The 24,769-nt window shown below is 41.7% G+C and overlaps 1 protein-coding gene across 5 annotated transcripts in view; it reads left to right on the top strand.

Moving 5' to 3' along the window:
- CLIP2 (CAP-Gly domain containing linker protein 2) overlaps nucleotides 1-24,769 on the top strand; it is an 82,495-nt gene that overhangs the window by 26,688 nt on the left and 31,038 nt on the right. For all 5 annotated transcript variants that reach the window (XR_015742142.1, XM_087926512.1, XM_087926508.1 and 2 more), the window contains exons 3-7: nucleotides 1,129-1,673; nucleotides 13,972-14,096; nucleotides 20,930-21,143; nucleotides 22,441-22,638; nucleotides 24,280-24,383. Coding sequence is in view for 4 of the 5 variants with exons in the window: in XM_087926512.1 (XP_087782638.1) it covers nucleotides 1,129-1,673; nucleotides 13,972-14,096; nucleotides 20,930-21,143; nucleotides 22,441-22,638; nucleotides 24,280-24,383 (1,186 nt within the window). In the remaining variant the exon portion in view is untranslated. The remainder of the gene's footprint in view (nucleotides 1-1,128; nucleotides 1,674-13,971; nucleotides 14,097-20,929; nucleotides 21,144-22,440; nucleotides 22,639-24,279; nucleotides 24,384-24,769) is intronic.

Raw genomic sequence — 24,769 nt, 5'->3', positions numbered from 1 at the left:
TTGAGGAAAAAAAAAAACCTTAATGTTTGTTGTGCTTCTCTCTATGTATGTTCCCCCCCACCCTTTTACCAGATAACCATGGAAACAGGGCACCCTTCTTGCATTTCTGTTCCTCCTGACAGCTGGCTGCCTTGGCACAAGCCTGTAACTAGATTAAGTATCAAATTCTGCAACCAGTGGGAAAGAGAAAAGTGAACAAACGTCATTCAAGCTGCCCTAACCCTTCATCTTTTGAGATGGCGAAGTTTTTTCTGACCACATGCTGCCAGCTGCAGACTGAAACTTAAAAAGGGCAGCTGTGTTTTTAAATCACTTCTCTGATAACTTGATGAACTGAAACTTCATTAAAGACAGTTGGTACCGTTTGGAGCATAACACACGTTGCTCTCCAGGCATTTTGATTTTATTTAAATGGAGGGACATATCAAACTCCTTGAAGCTCCTTTGTAAAACTAGAGAAAGCTATGGTTGAAGTTGGCAACGGAAAACCGAGTTTGTTCAATGTTGAGAAGGCTTTGGGAGATGAAGAGTCTCCTAAAAACAGAGAACCATCTGTGCACATTCTGTGAATTTTCACGGAGATCAAACACGCAGATCAGTATCTGGGTGCTAAGATGCTTATTCTAAACCTCCAGATCATCTAAAGGAGCTTCTCTTAGTAGATGATAGAACTGGGTGGGTCTATTCAGATGTTGCTAAACTAATTTCCAGTAGTATCTGTTAGTATAGACTTATCTAGTCTAGCATTCTTTTTCTCAGGTGGCCAACCAGATGGTCCAAGCTGGGCTTAAATTCTCCAGTAAGTCCATTGAAGTAAAGTAATTTAACTAATTGAATTTACGATAATGCGTTTGCCACTTCAGCAAAGGGTCCTTCTTGCTCATTCTTCTGCATGGGATCCCCAACAAACTCTTCCAGCATTTGGTCATTAAATCCAGCAGGGATTAGTGCATACAAGCAAAGATCTTTTTTTTTTTTCCATTTAACCTTTAATCCTTGGGAATAATTACTTGTTTCTCTTCTGCTGCTTGTATTTGAACATAACTGTTCAAAGTTCAGAGTTTTGTCTCTTGTGAAGACTTTGTTTGTTCTGACAGATCTCTCTTCATTCTTTCCTTCTTCTTGCAGGATCACCTCTCCACAAACAGGGTTCCACGTCTTCCACAGGTGCCTCCGAGAAGCTGCCAGGGTCAAAAATTGCTGAGGTGGGCGATGATTTCCTGGGGGACTTCGTGATGGGTGAACGTGTTTGGGTGAATGGAGTGAAGCCAGGCATAATCCAGTATTTGGGAGAGACCCAGTTTGCCCCTGGTCAGTGGGCAGGAGTTGTTCTAGATGACCCGGTTGGGAAGAATGATGGTTCTGTAGGCGGAGTGCGTTACTTTGAATGCCAGCCACTCCAGGGGATCTTCACAAGGCCTTCCAAGTTGACCCGCCAACCCACAACGGAGGGCTCAGGAAGCGATGCTCATTCTGTGGAGTCTCTGACAGCTCAGAACTTGTCCTTGCACTCCGGGACTTCCACCCCACCTCTTTCCACTCGCGTCATTCCTCTGCGGGAGAGTGTTCTCAACAACACCATGAAGACTGGAAATGAATCTGGTTCCAACCTCTCAGACAGCGGATCGGTGAAAAAAGGGGATAAAGACTTCAGACTTGGGGACCGTGTCCTTGTAAGTTCCTTTTTAGTTTTTCTTGAATGAACGATATTTTAGGAAGTTGTGGAGGCTTAACTTTTTTTGAATGGGAAAAGTTGTTTAGAATTTTTTGACTGTCATTCCCATTTTCCTTTGGAAATTCACTGTTGTCACAAGGGGAAAGAAAGGCAAAACCCTTCATCCTTGAAGACATAAAAAACATGGTTGTGTTAAAAATAGTATGAATAATGATCTAGCATGTATAGAGAAGGAGTGTACTTTGAGAGTATAAAAATTAACTGTTTTTTCCTTCCCCCAAATAATTACTTGTTAATTGATGAGATATGCTGTCTTACATTCACTAAGGATGCACTATTTGTATGCTGTTGAAAATTATTTTCTTAAAATATTTCTCTGCTGCTTCCCATTTAAAAAAGATCTCGAAATGTTTTGCAATAAAATAGTAAGATAAAACAGCATGTGATAAATACGAGTATTAAAATAGTGGGTAGAATATATAGATAACAAACAGCTGTATCTGTAAGTTAGGATATACAAATATTATTTGTATATACATTTGGGTATTTTAGGCAAGGCCTCCCTTGCTTTCTGGGTACTGTGTTATGATACATAGATTCTTCCATGAGCAAATTTCCTGTGTCTTCTGCCAGGGAGACCTTAGATTCAGTATAAGCAAGTCAGCCATGTAGTAAGACTTGCCTATATGGTAGAGTGATGGACTCAGAAACATTCCCACAGACTTGTGCGGGTGGTTTTCAGAGGTTTATGTGCAAGATTTCAGGTTCAGTCCCACGGGCTATGAAAAGGATCTTGAGAAGCGAAGTTGGAAAGGGCCCGTTATGCTAGATGAGTTGAGATGCCAGATATTTTGGCATGTTTATGGAAAATAGGCTCTTTCCAGGTGTGACTCCACCATCTCTTTCAGCATCAAGCTCATCACAGCATTTTTTTCCAGGCAGGAAAGAGAAAAATCCAGAGCAAAAATTATTGTTTGCTTTTTGGTTAGAATGCAATATTGCAGGCTAACTCTGCCTACAGCCAGGAGTTCGATCCTAACTGCCTCAAGGTTGACTCAGCCTTCCATCCTTCTGAGGTGGTAAAATGAGGACCCAGATTGTTGGGGGTAAGATGCTGATACTTGTAAACCACTCAGAAAGTGCTGTCAAGCGCTATGGAGCAGTTCATAAGCCTAAGTGCTATTGTTATTTACTTTGCTATTCTAAATTGCCCCCTAGCCCACGTTTTGATCTATGAAATTGGAAACTGGACTGCACAGTTCAGAGGCCCATGCCTGGGCAATCAAAAAGGCAGAAATGAGACTGCATGACTGCTTGTTTAAGCAGCCGCCTTCATGCTGATTAGGGCAAGGCAAATGGCTGTAGCAGCAATTGTTCTTCCTGTAGGGAGGAAAACAGTTGTTCCTTTGACAATGGAGACCTTTTTTTCATGTTATTATTTTCTTTTTTTTAGTTTGTATTATTTAATCTTTTTAATTGTATTGTTTAATCAAATTACTATTTAAAAACGGAGCAGTACTGGGCTGAGTGATCTGTAGACCTCAGAAAATTTCTATCCAGTTTCACAGACGTGGGATAGACTTTTGGCTCATTGAGTAGCAGAATAAATCAGGCAAAGACTAACTTGATTATAATAAGTGTGTTTTTATAATATATGTATTATATTATTATAGGATTGCTTTATACTGTTTGTTTGGGCAAACCAGGGTTTATTAGGCAATAAAGCAAGCTGATGGGCTACATTGATTTGTATACATTAATCCAGAATCTCGATTTCAAGTGTGGGGTTTTGTTTTTTGTTCTTGCCAAAAGAAATATATGTGTGGTGTGAGCTTCCGTATACTGTTGGTCTACATTCATTCTGCAGATGTCAGGATGAAATGAATGTAAAATAAAAATGAAGCCAGATGGAGCAGGGAGCCAGGCAATATCAAGGAAAGAATTTGTAGGCATTTTAGTCGTCTGTTGCCTTTCCTGTGATCTGTGGGCTGAGTCTACAACACCCTTCTATGATTGTTAAGCTGTCTTTGCTTACACAGGTAATCCTCTACTTACAAAAGTTCACTTAATGACTGTTCAAAGTTACAACAGGAATGGAAAAAAAAACAATTTTTCACATGACCGTTGCACTCTCCCCATGGTCACATAATCAAAATTCAGATGCTCGGCAATTGACTCATACTTATGACAGTTGCAGTGTCCCGGGGTCATGTGATCACCTTTTCTGATCTTCTGACAAGCAAAGTCAATGGGCAAGTCAGATTCGCTTAACAACCATGTTACTAACTTAACAGCTGCAGATTCACAGAATAACTGTGGCAAGCAAGGTCGTAAAATGGGGCAAAACTCACCTAACAAATGTCTCACTTAGCAACAGAAAGTTTGGGCTCAATTGTGATCGTAAATCAAGGATTACCTGTGTATTACAGATATCCTCGACTCAGAGATTGGTATGAGATTAAGATTTATTTTCTGCCTGGACTCTTCTCTGCAAATTATAATCTGTATAGACTTGCAGATAAACTCACCCTTGGATAAGCAGATCCTTGAATTTTAAACCAAAATACCATGAAAAATGAAAATTGCAGCACCTGCTTATCCACAGATGCAAATGTGCGCAATTCTATACAGGATATACAAGTAGTCCTTGATTTACAATCACAACTGGAACCAGAATTTCTGTTACTGAGCAAGGCAGTTATTAAGTCTCACCCAGTTTTATGATCTTTTTTGCTACAGTTCCTAAGTGAATCACTGTAGTCACTAAGTGAATCATGCAGTCATTAAGCAAATCCAGCTTCCTCCATTGACTTCGCTTGTTGGAAGCCAGCTGGGAAGTTGTAAAGGGCCATCAGGATGCTGTAACCATTGTAATTACATGCCAGTTGCCAAGCATTTTGATCATGTGACCATAAGGATGCTACAATGGTAGTGTGAGGACAAGTCGAAACACACAGAGGCAGGGGTGGGATTCAAATTTCTTAACAACCTGAGGGTGTGGCCTAATTTGTGGGTGTGGCTTGGTGGTCATGTGACTGGCTGGACATGGCTTGTATGTAAATATTATAAATATTTATGTAAATATTGAATTTTTTATAAAAAAGAGCAACTTCTACCCAAAATCAGGCAATGCAGGCAGACAGGCAGGCAGACGGCTACCTGAGTCTGTCACATAAAATTTGCTTGCAGTGAGTCTTCACTGAATAATAGATGCTTCAGTCCTAAGGAAGGTTTGGCTCTGCTTAAAAGCAGAGCCAAAGATCTAAAGACTAGCTAGAAAGCAAGAAATGAAACAATTTCCTGCTTTCTAGCTAATCTAAATCTCCTGGCACAGCAGAACAGCTGATGGTTGAGGAACAAAAAGGAAAAATAGCAACTTAGCAGGCAAGCTTGCCAGGTAAGGATTGAGTGGGTGGGGAGGGTTCCCGCGGGCCATGTGGGCGGCGCAGGCTTGTGTTCCTGCGCAGCCTGGATTATTTGCTTTGTGGGATGCTCTGGGGGTGACATTTCTCTGTGGACCACCAAAATTTTCTCGTGGCCCACTGCTTGGCGACCACTGCTCTATAGCGTCATTTTGAAGGTAGGAGTTGAAACAGTTTATGTCTGGGATGTGAGGGGTCTGTAGATACTTTCACAGCCCTCTTTTTGACTCATGCAGTATACAGTTCCTTGATGGAAGGCAAGTTGGTTGTAATTGTTTTTTCTGCAGTCCCAATTACTCTCTGAAGTCTGTGTCTGTCTTGTTGGGTTGCGGAACCAAACCAGACAGTTATAGAGACAGATGACAGACTCAATCATTCCTCTGTAGAACAGTTTTGGAGGTATATTTTGGCACTTTAGAGTACAGGTATTATTGAGTACAGGTATTATTGACTTACGACCACAACTGAGCCCCTAATTTATGTTGCTGAGCGAGACAGTTAAGTGAGACGGGGTGGGATGCTACCGGTTCTGCCCGGCTCTATAGAACCGGTAGCTCTGAAGAGCAGCAGACACCGAACCGATTCGGTGTCTGCTTGTTTGGCCCACCCGCCTGCCCGGGCTCTAACCTGTCCTTTATTTCCTGCCTTTTTCAATCTCAGCTGCTTTGTGCGGCACAGCTGAGGTTGAAAAAGCAGTAAAAAAGTGGCTTTTCAAATGCTGAGCACCTACACGCAGCGCTTATCAGTTGTCCGGGCAGCACAGCTTAAGGTTTATTACACGCACGTGCAACGTAATCACCGAGCCGGTAGTAACACCGGTTGAATCCCACCCCTGCTTTTGCCCCATTTTATGACTTTTCTTGCCACAGTTGTTAAGTGAATCCCTGCAGTTGTTAAGCTAGTAACACAATTGTTAAGTGCATTTGGCTTCCCCGTTGACTTTGCTTGTCAGAAGTTTGCAAAAAGTGGTCACATGACCCTGGAATACTGCAAGTGTCTGAACTTTGATCACCTGACCATGGCGATGCTTGCAATGGTCGTAAATGTGAAATACGGTCAGAAGGCACTTTCTTCATTGCCTTTGTAACTTTGAACGGTCACTAAATGAACTGTTGTAAGTCGGGGACTACCTGTTTCTCTCCCGTGTCAGAGGACATTTCTTGACATGAAGGCATTTGATGAATGTAGGCTACAAATTTAGCTCTTAAGACTATCTGAAAGAAGGATAGCAAAGATCCGAATCAGTCATTTCACGATCTGCTCCTGGTTTCCCTGGTTCGTTCGTTCTTTCTCCCTCTTTCTTGTTTCGGAACAGGCCACTTTTGGGAAGAGACTGGGCTGCGATCTGTCAGAAATGGTGTAGGATCTGCTTGGGTGTGGAGTTAGACTAGATGACCTATAAGGTCCCTTCCAACTCTGTTAATCTTCAAAATAAAATTGGTAAATGTTCCTATTATGGATTATTATGGATTATTTACCCCTTTGGTTTTGGTTTTCTGTTCTCCACTTTCAAATCCTTTACGATCCTAGCTGTATTTTTCATTTCTAATTAGGGAGTGTTAGGAGAGTTTATTTCAAAATATACATTAGTAAAGAGACAGCTGAAGCTTCTAAAAACCGTGGAAACTAATGTGTTGCACTGTGTTAATTCCACTCACCCTGGCTTTTCTCTCATGAAAAAGCCTCTCATAGTACTTGAAATATTTGGGTAGAGCTTCCATGTGCCAAAACAGTAATATTTAGAAAATAGACTGGAAGATTGAACAGAGCAAATAAATTGCTGCCTGTTTATAAATTTCTCAAGGGAATTTTCCATTGGAAGTAACACAAAATAAAAGACATGTAATTCAAATATTGTATTCTGTAATTAAAGATTCAACATACAAACGGATCTGAATAGGTTCCTGAGAAACAAAGAAGCCATTTTGATGTCACCAAGAGGCTGAGGAAAGCCTCCGTAAATGTAAAACAGGCAAGCAATGTAACTTTCTTGAGAACTGTGGCATAATTTGAAAATTGCAGAGGAAACGTAGATGTTATGACTGACTCTTAATTTAGGCCACATGTCTTTATCTTCCAATCTGCCTGCTAGGGACAACAGGGAGGGATGGCCCTGTTCTCTGGAAAGCCTTAAAAAAGGATTCTGTCTTAATTGTTTGTTTTTTTATTCATCCCATTTTTACCCAAGCCCATCACACCTAAGTGATTCCATGCAGTTTACAATACAACAAATACCATGATATAAAACATAAATAAGAACAAAATCAAAAGCAGAATTAAAAAGATGAAGATGAAATTATTTTAAAAGTTTTAAAAAGCTAAAAAGGCAGAGAAAAAACTGCCATGACAGCAATCCCCTCCAGGGGTTCATAATCCTCTTCTCTCTCTTTTAAAAAAAAATACTTTTTATTAAACATTTTCCAACAATTTATAACATATTAACATTTTCAACAACGTTACAGTACCATCAACATTCATATTCATATATTAATTACTGTGTTACTTTCATAATCCTTTTCTTAATTTACAACTCTGTGCACTTTGGATGTTCAACAAATATACTTTGTAAATTTTATTTTAATGTCCCTTCTGTTGCTAATCTTGAACTATGCATGTTTGCATAGATAAAATTACCAGCTGCTCTGTAATTAGGAGACAGCAGCTGGCTGTTTTAAGAAGCCATGAAGTTTGCAGAACCATGCGCTTAGACATGGGAATTATGAAGGAAACTCAAGCAGAATTCAGTGGAATTAATAATTGTGAATGCAAACTTGGATATCTTGTATATTGAATTATTTTTGTGTGGAAATAGGGTGTATAGAAATTCCCATATGACTTAAAGTTGCAGAAAGCAGGATCCTGCTTTTTAATGCTTTTCAATACTTCTTTAAAAATCTTACCTGCAACTTCTTTCAAGTTTCTTTTTTACATGCATGGAGATTTTTTCCCCATTAACGAAATAAGATTATAATTACTTTGGGGCTGCCTGAGTTCAAAGCTTGGAATTACCTTGCAAGTGGGGCTGTTGGCTTTACAGAGTTTCCTTTATGGACACTAAAGGTGGTCCTCCACTAAGGACCTGAATTTTATTTTTATTTATTTGTTTGTTTGTACCTCACCTTTATTATTTTTACAAATAATTCAAGATGATGAACATATCCAACACTCCTCCTCCTACAACACTCCTCACAACAACTGTCCTGTGAGGTGAGTTGGGCTGAGTGAGTGGCTCAAAGACACCCACCTGGCTTTCATGGCTAAGACGGGACTAGAACTCACAATCTCCTATTTCTAATCTGGTGCCTTAATTGGGACCAGAATTTCCACTGCTAAGCAAAGCAGTTGTTTAAATGATTTGTGTCTGATTTTAAGAACTTTTTTTTGTCACAGTTGTTAAAAGAGAATCATGCAGTTATTAAGCCTATTGACTTTTCTTGTCAGAAGCTAGCTGGGAAGATCACAGATGGTCATCATATGACCTTGGGATGCCGTAACCATGCTGGTTACCAAAGGCCCCAAATTTTGATCATGCGACTATGGGGATGCTGCAACAGTTGTAATTGCAAGGATTACTTTTTTTCAGGGTTGTTATAACTTCAGTCACTAAACAAATGGCTGTAAGTCAAGGACTACCTGTTTTTGTGAGTTGGTGTTTTGTTTTATTTTAAAGCCGTTAGTTAGAACAATGATGCCATAGGTTGGGCAAGCCATTGGTCTATGTAACCCAGGGTGATTTACAGGTGCCGAATTCCACACAAAATGCAACCGTGGTTTGCATAATCAAGAATAAGCCATGGATGACTGGGATCATACAACATGCTATCTTTTAAACTGAAGTATATAAACCACGGTGCCTGGGTCGATACAACACGTGATGCTAAAACCAAGGAACCACGTTGTGGCACAGAGCTGTGAAGCGCACTTTTGTGTTACATTGAGTTCTGAGCTTTTTTTTTTTATATATAAACAATTTTTTTTATTTCAACAACAAAACAACATAGACATACCACATAAAACATAAAAATATCATCCTTCTTCATAAATTTACAAACAGTGCATCGATTGGTTTACCACTTTTTTTGTGCATCCATTTCCTAGTCACTAATATAATTATATTACATAATAGCTCATATTATCAATCAATAATTGTATAACCTAATATCATCACTAAAAAAATCATTTATCTATAATTTTATTAATTCATATTTTAACGAGATAACTATAGTTTACTTAGTTTATTTTGCAATAAATCATAAGATCATACCAAATCTATCTTGATAATGTTTTATAAAGATAATATCAAGAAGAAAAAAAGGAAAAAAAAATTTTTTATGCTAAATCTGAATATTCTATTATTATTATCTGAGCTATTTTTAATGCTCACCTCTGGTGAAAGATCTCTACAAATGAACTTCTATCTAGAGGAAAAAGCCAGTGAATTACCTCTCTAAAGCAAATGCACATCAGTGCTTGAAATTGATGTTAATGGTAGGCAATGAAGAATGCATCTTTCAGTATGCACCTTTGTTTTCTTATAGTTCTGAACAGGTTGTGGCTTTCTATGGCCATTTTGGAATAAAAACAAAAGGGATTGCTTTCCATTGCACTTCATTGAGTGTGGGTGGTCTCGGAGCAATGATAGCCTCACAGTGATGAGACAGGGTAATTTAAGCTTTTGCTCTCTCCTGGCTCTCAGAGGTATTATTTTCTTGTTGTTGCTGGAAAGATGCAGTTTCTGGTTGAGCTGCCTTTGAAGAGTCTTGAAGACTTAACTCTAGTCTTTTACTGGGGCACACTGGGGAGTGGGAGGAGAGAAGGAGGACCGGTAATCTAAAGCCTACATTAGGATGGGTTCAGAAGAAACATTTCATGTTTTGCTTTTGTTTAAAATGTTCACTTATTGTTTAAGGCAGGTGGAGAATATTTATGGGCTTGAAAAGATCTGGAGTTACTACAGAGGAAGAGAAAGGCTTAGCCATTGTTGCCAAGTCCTTAAGCCTAATTTGGAACTACAAGCAGTCCTCGGTTTTTGTCCATTCATTTAGTGACTGTTGAAAATTATGGCAGTGCTGAAATGGACTTACAAACTGTCCTTGAATTTCCAGCCATTGCCGTGTTCTGTGGTTATGTTTTCACAATCCAGGCGCTTGGGAGCCTGGCTCACGATTATAGCATTGCAGTGAGCTACATTATGTGATCACCATTCGCAAGTCACCCCAGTAGATTGCCCCCCCTCCCCAATTTTCTCCTAAGGAGTCCACTATAAAATATGAGCCTCCCAGGGTCTTGTACTCTAAAGCAGCCTCTGTGCCTATACTGCACAATGGGCACCCACTTGCAGAACTTCCTGTGGCCTTCCCAAAGCTTCTGCTGGCCTTCCCATGTTTCCTAGCACCTGCCTGCAGAACACCTTAAGCCCTGCATACCCCTGTGTTCCTTACCTGAGTCTCCCACCTTTTCCCACATGCGCATTCTGCAGTTATGATGGCTGCTGGGATTGTTGTCACTAAGTGATGCGATCACATAATGTCATCCTTTACAAACACATCGCTTAACTGTGCGATCCCAGTCGCTTAGGACTTTATAGTCATAAGATTTCTCTGAATCTCCCATTCAGTATTAACCCAGGTCTGTCAGTGTTTAGTTTTCTGAAATCAGCCAAAGGTGGCCAGTTACTGCAACGCATCATCACACATCTTTGTAATATTCTATTCACTCAGCAGAGAGATAACAGATCGTACAGACTGTAAAATGTGATTAATAAAACAAGATACTTTATCCTCGGAAAGGTTAGGACCACCCAGTTGATTTCAATATTTTGAAATAAGTACCGTTGTATAAAAAGAACTGGGAAAACAAGACGGAATGCTTAATTTTGAAAAATATATAAAAACAAAATTCAAACTAAGATTGAACATGGTAGCTGCTGCAAGGATATTCTGTTTCTTATTGGAAAGTACATGCTGTTCTCTCGGTAGAGGAATGGCTAATTAACTTATGGCAGTAGACACACAGATGTCTAAAATAAGTTTGTATTTCAAAAATAAATCTGGTACAGAACTCATATGGGGGACCATGTTTGGATTATAATTCTGTAAATGGGTTTTAGGTGCACCCAAAATTTGGTTTCTCTTAATATAAGGTCTTAATATTGTAACTTTCTAGATTTGCTAAATGAGAATAAATTTCCGGTACTTGGATAGAATTTACTATAGCTTTTTAATTTATTTTATGATTTATACTGTGTTGATTATTGCTGTGTTATTCATATATTGAATGGATTTCAAGAGCAATCTGCAATTTTCGGGGCAATATAATATATCGAGTTACTTCAGTTAATGAAATGTTGAAACTTTTAATTTAATTCTAGGATACGTGATAAATTGGGTTACAAAGTGAAAGCCTTCCATTGGCTGGAATTTCTGCAACCTTATCCAATTCCAATTCCATTAATCTAGTTAAAGTCAACTCTGGGAGAATCTTGCTATCAGCTGAGTCAGCTACTGAGACCTGATAATCTCTATATCATGGGTCTGATTGCTGTAAACACCACTCACCTAAATAATAATACTGTATATATTCATGGATAAACTAAGAATTTTAGATGCTGAACTATATCAAAAAGACAGGTTCCACTTATTCAAGCCAACTCTTGAATATTTAACCAAAATACAGGTAGTCCTTGACTTACGACCACAGTTGAGCCCAAAATTTCTGTTGCTAAGCGAAACAGTTAAGTGAATGTTGCCCTATTTTATTACTTTTCTTGTCACTGCTGTTAAGTGAATCACTACTGTTGTTAAGTTAGTAACATGGTTGTTAAGTGAATCTGGCTTCCCAATTGACTTTGCTTGTCAGAAGGTCACAAAAAGTGTTCACATGATCCTGGGACACAGAGAGTGTCATAAAATATGAACCAGTTTCCAAGCATCCGAATTTTGATAATGTGATCACTGGGATGCTGAAACGGTTGTAAGTGTGAAAAATGGACACATAACTCACTTTTTTCAATACTGTTGTAACTTTAGACAGTCACTAAGTGAAAGATTGTAAGTCAAGGATTACCTGTACCATGAAAAATGCACCATTCACAGATAAACTAACCTTCAACATCTATCGGAGTTGGAGACTATACATCTTGAAGTTGCTGAGGTTATGAAAGATTAGATTGACAGTCCTTGAAATCACTTCTAACTCCATAATTCTATGTTCCTTCAGTGTCAGGAGTGGGAACAACACTGATAAAATGGATAGGTCCTTATCCCAAATTATATTCTGCTTTAGATGATTAAAATGTAAATGGAAGGAGTGATCAGATATTAGCATTGACTATTGCACTACATGCTAAATCTAGTGATTATTTTTCTTGATCTGCACGATACGTCAAATAATAAACTAACAAATAGGCTTGATTTGCATATCAAACTAGGGCATGAAATGGAGCAAAGAAAACTGCAGGTACTAGTTATTTAACTGATCTTGTTAAAGATGTGCAAACACATCAGTGGATGTTAAGACTGAAAAGGAGGGAACTGAGATGTTCAGTGTTCCAAGATATGACGGTCACCAATTTGGATGGCCTTAAAAAGGAAATGGATTCATGATTATATCTTATAATGTATGTTTTATCACTTTGTTGTTTGTTGTACATGAGACCTTATGCACTGGAGACAAATTCCATGTATGTCCAATCATACTTGGCCAATAAAGCTATTCCTATTCCACTCCACTTCTCTCCACCCTACCCTACCCTACCCTACCCTACCCTACCCTACCCTACCCTACTCTACTCTACTCTACTTTACATGGGCAATAGGTTTATCAATGTTGAAGACTCACAGTTACCTTTAGGTTGGAGTCAGCAGGCCTAGTGGGAGGAAAGGAAATGCCTTCATCTCTTGCTTGGGCACCTCAGAGACATCTGGTTACCCACTGTGAGAAACAAAGTGTTGGACTAAGAAGAGCTTTGGACTGATCCTACAGAGTTACTCTTATATTCTCAGGAATGATGTAATATAATATTGAAGTGTTTACTTTCTCCAGCCAGCTGAATATAATTGTCTGGTAAAGAGTTTTTGGACTCTTGAAAGACTGCATATTTTTTGTGAATGTTCAGTTTGACTATGGTAGTTAAAAATATTGCTTTAATACAGATTTTTAATACAATTTCTTCTTTTTGTACCCTGCCTGATAAGCATTTCTGCATCACTTGGAGGCTTGCATTCTTCAAAAATGTTTTTTGTCTTTCTTTCACTTTATGGCAAATATTATAATTACAGGTAGGCCTTGACTTATGTTTACAATTTGGGACCAGATATTCCATTGCTAAGCAAATCGTTATTAAGTGAATCAAGCCTGATTTTATGATTTTTTTTGCCACAGTTGTTAAGTAAATGACTGCAGTTATCATGCATCATTCTGGCTCCTACCATTGCTGGTCAGAAACCCCCATGGGAGGTCACAAATGATGATCACATGACCCCGAAATGCTGCAACCATTGTCAATACATGCTAATTGACAAATGTCCAAATTTTGGTCACATGACCATGGGGATGCCGCAATGGTCATAAGTCCAAGCACCAGCTGCAAGTCACTTTTCACTGCTTTTGGAACGGAACAGTTGCTGAATGCATGGTCATGAGTCAAGGACTACCTGAATTCATCTTGGCCTCACATTGTTTTTTGGAACTGAAAAATGACTGTTTTTAATGTTGCTATTAATTGATTTCCCCCAGCCTTACACAAAGCCCAATGAGTGTGTGTGTGTGTGTGTGTGTGTGTGTGTGTGTGTGTGTACATACATACATACATACATTATATATATATATATATATATATGTGTATAAAATTCTTTCCATCAAATGATTTAACAGGTTGGTGGAACCAAAACTGGTGTGGTGCGCTATGTAGGGGAGACGGATTTCGCCAAAGGGGAATGGTGTGGTGTGGAGTTGGATGAACCTCTGGGAAAGAACGACGGAGCTGTTGCTGGAACAAGGTAATTGTAGACACCTTTGGAACTATTTAGGCCACCAAGCCCAACATTCTGCTGAGTGCAGACTCCAATTTAATACATCTCTGTCGAATGTCTGTCCATCCTTGGGTTGAAATCAACATCAGAGAAGACACCTACTTCTCTGGGGGAATGAACTGCACTGAAAAATCACTTTCTGGTTGTTGGGTCAAGGTTTTTCCTAACTTTCTTCCAGACTTCCTTCGAAAAGTTAACCCATTATTTTGTCTCCTGAACTCTGAGGGTCAGAAGATGCATGCTTTCTTTAGAGCATACAGGGATGTCTTCTTATATCTCCCCATCCCACTCCCATCTGTTCTCATTGTCTTCCTGTCAGGTTTGATTTTCCTCCCCATGATGCTGTCTGAGCATGGATGAATGCCTGCCCCTGATTTAGTGTGTGGCATCCTTGAGCAGGTGTTGGAACTGCAGTATGCAGAGCGACCTGTTAGGGATGCTGACACGTGTTCTGCCTTCCCATAATTTGAAATAATTGAGATTTGAAATGTTCTTCTTGGAACAGTGCAAAAGAGTGCATGCATTACTTGTCCTTATGCACACAGTAAGTGTTCCTGGGTGGTCTACAACCAAAGCAAAATATGCTAAGAGGGAAGGAAGTGAAGGATGCTGACCATTGCTTAAAAGATGATTGGGAGATGGTGAGATATGACGATGTGGTAGGGGAGAGCGGGAACGAAATATACCATCTTGTTTTGTTTAGCCGAAACATGACACTACCAAGGTCTTCTAATCTTTGGTTCTAATGAACCATGGGTGGCCTGAAATTGTTAGATTCCAGATCATGATGTCTTGTTTTCAGTTCAAAAAAATAATACTAAAAGAAGCATTTTCCTCAGTTCAAGTGCCTCAACTTATGACCACAACTGAGCCCAAAATTTCTGTTGCTAAGCAAAGCAAGTGAGTTTTGCCCTATTTTGCTCATGCTCCATGAGCCACAGTGGCGCAGTGGTTCGAGTGCAGTACTGCAGGCTACTTCTGCTGACTGCCAGCTGCCTGCAATTTGGCAGTTCAAATCCCACCAGGCTGATGGTTGACTCAGCCTTCCATCTTTCCGAGGTGGGTAAAATGAGGACCCAGATTGTTGGGGGCAATAGGCTGACTATGTAAACCGCTTAGAGAGGGCTGTAAAGCACTATATAAGTCTAAGTGCTATTGCGATTGCTATTTTACAACCTTTTTGCCACATTTGTTAAGCAAACCACAGTGGGTGTTATCCATATTCATGTCAGAAGTCCCTAAAAAGCTAACCGAAGGGTTCTTCTGGGCTGAAAGGATTTGTCAATGACAACACCATTGCCCAGGGGACACCCAATTGCTAAAAATAATGTAGTCTTTAAGGAGGCTTCTTTCATGTCTCCCAGGAGTTAAGCGAATCATGTGGCCGTTTGTTAAGCAAATCTGAATTCCTCATTGACTTCGCATGTCAGAAGCCGGCTGAGAAGGTTACAAATGGTGATGACATGACCCCTGGGAATCTGCAACTCATAAGTACATGCCGGTTGCCAAGAATCTGAATTTTGATCTCGGGTGTATGGGGATGCTGCAGTGATTGTAGGTGTGAAAACCGGTCCCAAGTCACTTTTTGCTGTGCCATTGTAACTTGGAAAAGTTACTAAATGAATGGTTATAAGCAGGGGTGGGGCTGCTGGAGGTTTGCAGGGGTTCAGGAGAGCCCCTAGCTAAGATTCTGTGCAGTTTGGAGAACTTCCAAATCCCACTCCTGGCTGGCCCCGCCTACCCTGCCTCTCCCCTCCCAGGGGTCCCCACGTGGCCCCTTTTGGATGCAGGTAAGTGCAGGGTGTGCGTGGAGGCTCGGGGAAGGCAAAAAAAAACCCAGGCCTCCCAGAAGTTCAGGAAGGCCGAAAATGGGCCCATTTCCGGCTTCTAGAGAGCCTCCAGAGCCCAGGAAGGCTGTTTTCACCCTCCTGGAGGCTTGAGAAAAGCCTCCAGAGCCTGGGAAGGGCAAAAACGCCCCCTGCGGTGGTGCAGGAGGCCGACTAAGCCACGCACACCACGGCCACACCCACCTAGCAACTGGGCAGAGACCCCTTGCTAACATTTTTGAAGCCCATCCCTGCCTGGTTGTAAGTCAATAGATGCCTGTAAGTCTATAGTTCTTTTGTTTTTATTTCACACAAAGCCCTGGTGCAACGGGTGTTCTAGCCATAGTGGAAAATCAAAGTCTTATCTACGTTTCTTGGCACTCAGCACTACACAGAAGCTATCCATTGCTGTCACCACAACACACCCACAAGATCAGAGGACACTCATCATCAGAGAGAGATAGGCTTTGTCGGTGACTCAGCCCTGCATGGATGCATCAGTCAGTTTCTTGGTGTTGTTTTTCTCTCACACTGGTAATATTCTAGAGCCTTTCAAGGGCAGCAGGATTCGATTGGTAGACTGAGTCCAATTGCAAGTTAAGGTCTGTGATAATGAGGAGGTTATGCTTATGAATGTTGGGATTTGCAGCCCCCAAACATCTGGAGAACGCCAGGTTAGAGAAGGCTGGTCTGTCGATCGCTATTTCGTTACGTGGTATGGAAGAGCAAGGAATGGCTTGGCAGGGAAATGTCTTTGCCACTAGAGCCCCTCCCTTTTTTTTTTTTTTTTCCTGACATCTCGCTGAAAGCATCCAAACAAGTGTTTTTGTATTTATTTGGAAAAGGCAGGTGGAAGCCGTGGTTTGCAGCTGGCCTCTTCTCCCCAGCACGGCACAGTTTTCCTTCAGCTTTCAGTGCTAATGCTTGAGCAATTCCTCCTCTATGCAGGCAGACAGTTTGGGACAGCTGCCAGCTCTCTGTGTGTGCTTGTGGGTATCCACAAATTGGAAGCAATGTTCTGGAACAGCTGCTCACATCTGGGCAAATGACTTGGCAGGACTATAAAAACCTTCCCTTGGTTTTTCACTATTTGCTGCCACATCATATTACTGGCAATTCCAAACCTCCCCCCGTTGTTCCCTCCAATTTTCTGCGGCTTGCCTTGATTTTCATTCTCTTTTTGTGGAAAAGGTGCCATTGTTTTGCCTTCTGGCCATTGGAAATGTGAGAGCAGCTCTTCTCCGTTTGAAAAACTTTGGCTTTCCAAATCTTCACCATCTATAACTTTGGGTAACTACAGTCCTAACTGAGGATAATGGGAATGAAAAGTCCCTTTATCAGAAAACATCAGATATTGAAAGTCTGGCTAATATATTGTTGATAAGAATAAGGAGAGGGAGGAGGAGGGAGGGTGGGGAGAGAGAGAGGAGAGAGGGAGGGAGGGAGAGAGAAAGAGAGAGAGAACAAAAGCTAAATTACAGGCATAGGATGTTATCATACAACAGCTTTGTTGTTTATAAATACAGGTAGTCCTTGACTTCCAACCACAATTACAGTTGGAATTTCTGTTGCTAAGTGGTGTGGCCACAAAGCTCAATGTCACAAAATTGCATCACTTAGTGGCAGTCTCTGTTGCCACTGTTAACAGGATGACATTATTAAGCAAATTCCACCCCATCCAAGCCATTCTGGCCTTGATCCCTCTCAGCCCCGAGCCTCAGTTCTTCTACCTCCCCTTCAACTCCCTGTCAGCGTTCCAGCAAACCTCCATTCCAGTCAATAACTCCGAGACAGACATATCTCAAAGGTACCTTTATTGGGAAATAGTGACTGGCACATCTGTGGAATCCCAAAACTGAAAGTTCCGGGCTTCTTTGCAAAAGTCAAAACTACAAATCCATCCCCCCTTATCCATCACCACATCACATGGTCCAATCATCATCCGTCCTAAACTAAGATTCCCATTTCATTATATGCCACACTCAGTGACCTTGAACCAAACAAAAGAATTTTATTTTGTCTAACTAGATATACTCAAATGAATTCCTCCCTCCCGCTTTCTCAGGCTCAGTTGTGGCAGCATGGGAGCATCGCATCTCAATATGGCTTCCAAAGCTGACACTCCCCAGAATTGCCTATTCACTCCATCTCTGCCCATTTGGCTGACCTGCACCCTGTTTTTGAGGGATTGGAAAGCAGCCCCAAACCACACAGCTCTGAGGCTGTTTGTCAAGCTGTGTCTGAAGGGTTTCTTAGTGCTTCGGGGCTTCCAGAAGCCTCTGAGCAACAGTGCGAAGCCACAACCATCCCTGGAAATTTCAGCCACCCCAATCTTGTCCAGCAGAGTGAAGCAAAGCCACCATGCCCCAGGACGCTCCAACCGTGCGGCGCGAAGCTGCTGTGTCCCAGGAAGCTTCAAGAGTTCAGTGCACAGCCACCTTAACCTGGAAAGCTTCCAACAGTGAGGCACAAAACTGCAGAATCGCAGGAAACGCCCCACTGTAGTCCCATTCTCAGTTGCCCTTGCAATCCAGCCTCTCCAGCTGACCTTAACCACCATCTTGCTCCCACTGCTGATAAGTTGTGCCCATCCTGGCCCTTTGCAAGGCAGTTGTTGGCCACGTGAAGCCACCTTCCCCAGGACTCACAAGAATGACATGTGCTGTTTGAAGTGTGATGCGACGAGTGGCCTTGGGAAGGAGGCCTGGTGTGGCCAGCAGCTGCTTCACATAGAGTCAGGCTGGGCATGCAGTGGAAGGAAGACCCCAAAGGGCAGCTGGTTCTGGCAGGTTCTATGGAGGCCAGGGCAGCTGGTGGGGTGGGGGGCGGGGGGCAGCTGGGCTTCTGCACTGTGATGTTGGGGTTGCTGGCCATGGTGTTAGGATTGAGGCAGGATTTCTCAGTGGAAGTGCCAGCACTGGGCTGAAGTGGAGGCCTAGAGGTGATGGTGGCAGCTGGCTGAGACTGCTAAAGTCCTTATGCCTTTACTTCAGTCACAGCCTCATTACGGTCACCCAGGAATGCTGCTGGGCAGGCTGGCCACAGATGTGGGAGAGATAGGTGGGTGGGGAAGGGCAGAAGTACCTCTGCAGTCATAAGTGCAGGGAAGCTGCTGGGCCCCTGAATTTACAAGTTACAGCGACATTGAAAAAATTAGTTATGACCGTTTTTCAAACTTACAACCATTACAGCACTCTGTGGTCACGTGATCAAAATGTAGGCACTTGGCGACTAGCATGTGACAATTGCATTGTCCCAGGATCACATGATCACTATGTCAGGGCTCTGGCATCCACCCCCATTCAAATCATGATTCTCTCAGAGTTAAAAAAAAAATCATGTATTAGGAGTGAACATGCCAGCGTTACTTGAGTGTAGCCGACTCTGAGATACATCATTCATTTTACCCTTGACCCTGGTCTTCCCCCCACCCCCTGGATGTATATTCTCCAATGGGACATATCTGTTGGGTATAACATTGATACACCAACTAAGTTTGGGTGAATAAATATATAAAAGCAAGGTTTGGGTGTTTGTAACTTGTAGCTTTAAGCACCAAACTGCTTGTAATTAACTAATTAAGGGTGCGGTTACAAACGGCAATAAAAGGCAGTAAGGGAAACGTAACCTCTCTCTGCTTGTTATGTCTGCTTGCTACTGTTTGTTTGCTACTGTTTGCTACAACTGTTTGAATACCTGAACGAAAGGACTATTTCATTGATGTGCTGATATCCTGTGAATACTCAGCGTTGTCTTCAAAAGGAAAGGTATCAGAGGAGAAGATATCTTTATAAGCAGATAAGGATATAGAACTGACTAGTGAATGAACTAAGTTACTGAATGGATATATTTGTGAATGACATATGGACTGATTGACAATGTTTAAACTCTAATTGGATTAAACAACTATTTAAACTACAAAAAACAGTGTTTGTCATCAGTGTGTGTAAACTCTAGGGCCCTTCCTCTCTCATTTGGCTGCCTGGCTTGACTGCTGCTGCACATTCTGTTTTTTGGGGGTTTGTCCCCAATCACTAACAATATCCATAGTTGATGCACTATTTGTAACCTCCCCAGCTGGCCTCTGACAAGCAAAACCAATGGAGGAAGCCAGATTCGCTTAACGTTAACAACTGCGTTATTCACTTAACGACTGAATGATTTGCAGTGAAAAAAGGTCATAAAATGGGACAACGCTCATTTAGCTATCTTGCTTAGCAATGGAAATTTTGGGCTCAATTATGGTCATAAATCAAGGACTATGTGTGTACCTTGATTATCATACTTTATTGGGCATTTTAATCAATTCATTGTAGTGTTTCGATTATCAGGTATTTTTAAAAAGACATTTAAAATATTTTTTCTGATAATCGAAACACTATAATGAACTAATTAAAATGTTTGTTTCCTTTTGAAATACCTGCACAATATACAGTTAGCCTCTTTGGTGTATCTTGAAAAGGTAAAATAATCTCTACGTGATTATAATCCAGAAGCCCCAATCCTGGTGATCTTTGCATCAGATGTCACATTTTAAGGTCAATCGAGGGGTGAATACAGATTCAACCAAGAGCGTAGCATCTGGTGTAAATAAATCCACACGCTGAGTTTATGGTTTATTTTATCTATCCATAAAGCCAAGTTGGGCTTTGATAATGGATTTACAATTGTTAAAAAAAAATCATTCTTCAAGTTTTTAATATGACTGCAGAGGAAATCATTAAATGCACAGGGAGTCATTCCATTAGCTGGATTTAACTTTAATTTTATTTAATCAGATCAAGCTTCATTGACTTGGTCCACCCACTCATGGCTCACAATCCAAAAAGAGTTGTAAGTTCTCAGCTTGGCTGTTCTCCGGGAGGCATGTTAAATTTATAACTGACGCACACAGTAGAGCAGAGAATGTGAAACTGGAAATGCTTTTACGCTGGGAAATGGCTGAAAATCACTTCCTTCTTCTTTCATCTCCAGATATTTTCAGTGCCCACCAAAGTTTGGCCTCTTTGCTCCTATCCATAAGGTCATCCGGATTGGGTTCCCATCCACCAGCCCAGCCAAAGCGAAGAAAAGTAAGAGGATGGCCATGGGTGTCTCAGCCTTGGCTCACAGTCCCAGCAGCTCGTCTATCAGCTCTGTCAGTTCCGTGGCCTCCTCCGTAGGGGGAAGGCCTAGCCGGAGTGGACTGGTAAGGTTCATCTCATAGGGATTCAGAACAAGCCTTGATAATGTCTCATGCATGATGGTGTAATCATACAGGTACCATGAATCATACAACAGATGTCTAATGTGTAATGCCTATGTGTCATTTGTCCTTTTTCTAAAAGACCTTTTCAGTGACCATCCAAGCTCCAGCCACAGCATCACTGAGCTTGCAATTCCCTTCCCATTACTTGAGAAGAGAGGATACAAGGACTGTTGCTCAAATATATGGTATATCTCAGGGCAATGTTTCTCAGACGTAGTGATTTGGAAATGTGTGGACTTCAACTTCCAGAATTTCCCAGCCAACATGATGGCTGGGGAATTTGGGGAGTTAAGTCCGCACATCTTCAAATTGCCAAGGTTGAAAAACACTGTTTACTTATGATTGTTTTTTTCTCACACAATTTTGAAAGAGAAATGGACAAGCTGGGATGTACAGCCCAGTTGGTTCTTCCAAGATGGCCTCCATCAACAACCATTGTCCCTGGTGGTATAATCAAAGAGGAAATGGTGACTGGGTTCATACATGGCATTTGAGCCATTTCCTGTTAACTATATTTGAAATCAGAGGTGTCAGACTCAAGGCCCGCGGATCAGAGGTGGCCCACAGGATGCATAGGTCTCACCCGTGGGGCCACCCTGGAAACAGCAAAGGACCAGCCCACAATGTCTTTGCCGGAGAAAATCGAATGTGCAGCCCCCCCGCCCCACAAGCTCCGTTTTCGCTGGCAGAGGGTTGCAGGAGGCAGGAGTTTGGGAGGCCATTTTTGCTGGCAGAGCACTTGGCCCATCCTGGCCACCACCCTCCATCCCCCACCTCCGCAAGATCAAACAACTTTATGCAGTCCTCAATGAAATCAAGTTTGACACCCCTGTTTTAAATCATAATTGGCTGAAGTCAAGGAGAGATCTAAGCCATAAATCAGGATTTCCAAACCACAGTGATTAGAGTCACATAACATCTAAAGCAAAAACCCATCAAAGGCACCTTTTATCACAGTGCATTGTGTGAACTCAATTGTTGAGTCTGCCTTCTTGGCCTGACTGGCACCAACACCATTTTCATTTCTCTCCTCCTCAGTTCTTCATCTAAAACCCGATATGATAAGTGGATGGTTTTGAGGACAGATTGGGCAGGAAAGAGTTCATCATGTCCAGCTTAAATGCATTTATGTGTTCAGGCTGTATTTTGATGCTCAATTTTGCGGCAATGTTAAAGACATAAAGGAAGTGGCTAACTGAATTTTCTCCATTGTGGTTTTCCAATGCTCCTTCTGCAGCTGACCGAGACCTCTTCTCGCTATGCCCGGAAGATCTCTGGCACGACAGCCCTTCAGGAAGCATTGAAGGAGAAGCAGCAGCACATCGAGCAGCTCCTGGCTGAGCGTGACCTAGAGCGTGCTGAAGTTGCTAAGGCAACCAGCCGCATATGTGAGGTGGAGAAGGAGATTGCCATCTTGAAAGCTCAGCACGAGCAGGTAGGTAGACCTGAGCAGGTGAGAACTGAAACAGGAAGTGTAGTGGTATGTGGGAATGACCTTGAGAGATGGAGGAAGAGATGCTGCCTAGGGAATGGTCATATAAGAGAAATAGCATACAGATGAATAAAGGGCAAAGAAAGAGGCTTAGCCCAGGTTCTCAGGCCGTAAAGGAGATGGCAGGAGAACTGTACTTTCAGACGTGCAAGATTCTGTTAATGTAGCTTTACAATAAAGTAGAACTGTTTTTTCTGGTTGTGTTTCCTGTCAGACCTACCTGAGAAGGTTGACAAGAAGCCAGGAAGGAAAAGCATCTGATTTATAACACAATGAATTATTTATTATTAAGCACTAAGTATGACTTTGGTTTGCAAGCACAAAATAGGTCCATCATTATTAGCAGAAATAATCATTTGTTATTTGGTATCCACCAAGCTTCATCTAAAGCAGGCTTTCCCAACCATGGCAATGTCCAGGTCGATGGCCTTCAAATTCCCGAACCAGCAGGGTCATCAAGGAGAACTCTGAAAGTTGAAGCCCACACGCCTGGAAGTTGCCAAGATTGGGAAACCTAGCACTGAACAGTGTACAGGTAGTCCTGAACTTATGATCACAATTGAGCAAAAATTTCTATTGCTAAGTGAGAAAGTTGTTAAATGAGTATTGCCTCATTTGATGACTTTTCTTGCCACAGTGAATCCCTGCAGTTAGTAAAAACAGTTGTTAAGTGAATCTGGCTTCCCCAGTGACTTCGCTTGTCAGAAGGCGATGGTGAGGATCACCATCAAAAGTGATCATATGACCCTGGGACACTGCCACCCATCAACGAATACGATGTGTTGATGAGGGTGCTGCAACGGTTGTAAATGTGAAAAATGGTTGTATGTCGCTTTTTTCAGTGCTGTTGTAACTTTGGACAGATGGTTGTAACTCGAGGACTACTTGTATAACCAATACGGGGGTCTTACAGATTTTGCTCACCTGCTGCCATCGGCCTTGTCTATGTAGATTGAGGGTGTCAAACTCAAGGCCTGCGGTCTGGATCTGGCCTGCAGGGCTACCCTGGAAACAGCAAAGGAGAGCCCATTTTCACTGCAGAGCACTCGGGCCACCACAAATGCCCCCAACACGAGTGAGGTCAAGTTGGCCACTCCCACCCTGGCCCCCGAGGTCAAAAACAACCCTGATGCGACCTTCAATGAAATCGAGCTTGACAGCCCTGATGTAGATTAAACCTATCTGCTATTGTTCCAGTTGAGTTTATGCTTTTCCATTATCCACATGTACTTGTGCATGCACACATGCTGTAGGTAGACTTTTAGAACATCAGGCAATTCCTGCAGAAATTCTTAGACGTTAAATAAAACTGTTAAGTAAATATACCCCAATTCTGGTTGGCATCATGATGGAAAATTGCCAGGCAGCCTTGTGAAATATCTCCTGAGTTCCTGGGGGGGAAAAAAGGCAGACAGTAGGTAAAATCCTATGGGAAACTAATTTTTGCCAGGTTCATTTATTTTGGTCATTTCCTTTTCTTAGTGAGCAAGAATAACAAGTAAGAGTAGTGAAATTATGACTGTGTGTAATCTGGTACAATGCTGGAAAATTGATTGGGCTTTTTCTTTTTTGTTTCATTTTTAGTATATAACAGAAACTGAGGGAAATTTGCAAAGAGCACGAGCCTTGCTGGAGGGAGCCCAGAAGGAGAAAGTAGAGCTGCTGAACCAGTTAGAAGAGGAGAAAAGGTATCCATAATTTGAGGGTTGGGGAGTTGAAAATAGAATGGATGTGAAATATGACTTGTTTGCTTAAAGGTAATGGTTCCTCCCGCATGTACATGCTAGTCGTTTCCAGCTCTAGTGCGCGGTGCTAATCTCTGTTACAAAGCTGAAGAGCCAGCGCTGTCCAAAGACGACTCCGTGGTCAAGTGGCCGGCATGACTAAACACTGAAGGCACACAGAATGCTGCTACCTTCCCACCACCATAGTGGTCCCTAATTTTCTACTTGCATTTTTATATGCTTTCAAACTGCTAGGCTGGCAGAAGCTGGGAGGAGCTCACTCTGTTACACAGGAGCTCACAGGAGCTAACAGGAGCTCACTCTGTTACACAACACTAGGGATTCGAACC

Source organism: Pseudonaja textilis, chromosome 1, assembly GCF_049901715.1.
Source record: "Pseudonaja textilis isolate UNSWEBS1 chromosome 1, rPseTex1.2, whole genome shotgun sequence".
NCBI classification, from domain to species: domain Eukaryota; kingdom Metazoa; phylum Chordata; class Lepidosauria; order Squamata; family Elapidae; genus Pseudonaja; species Pseudonaja textilis.
The sequence above is the reverse complement of the archived record's forward strand: the minus strand, read 5'-3'. Positions and strand labels throughout refer to the sequence as shown.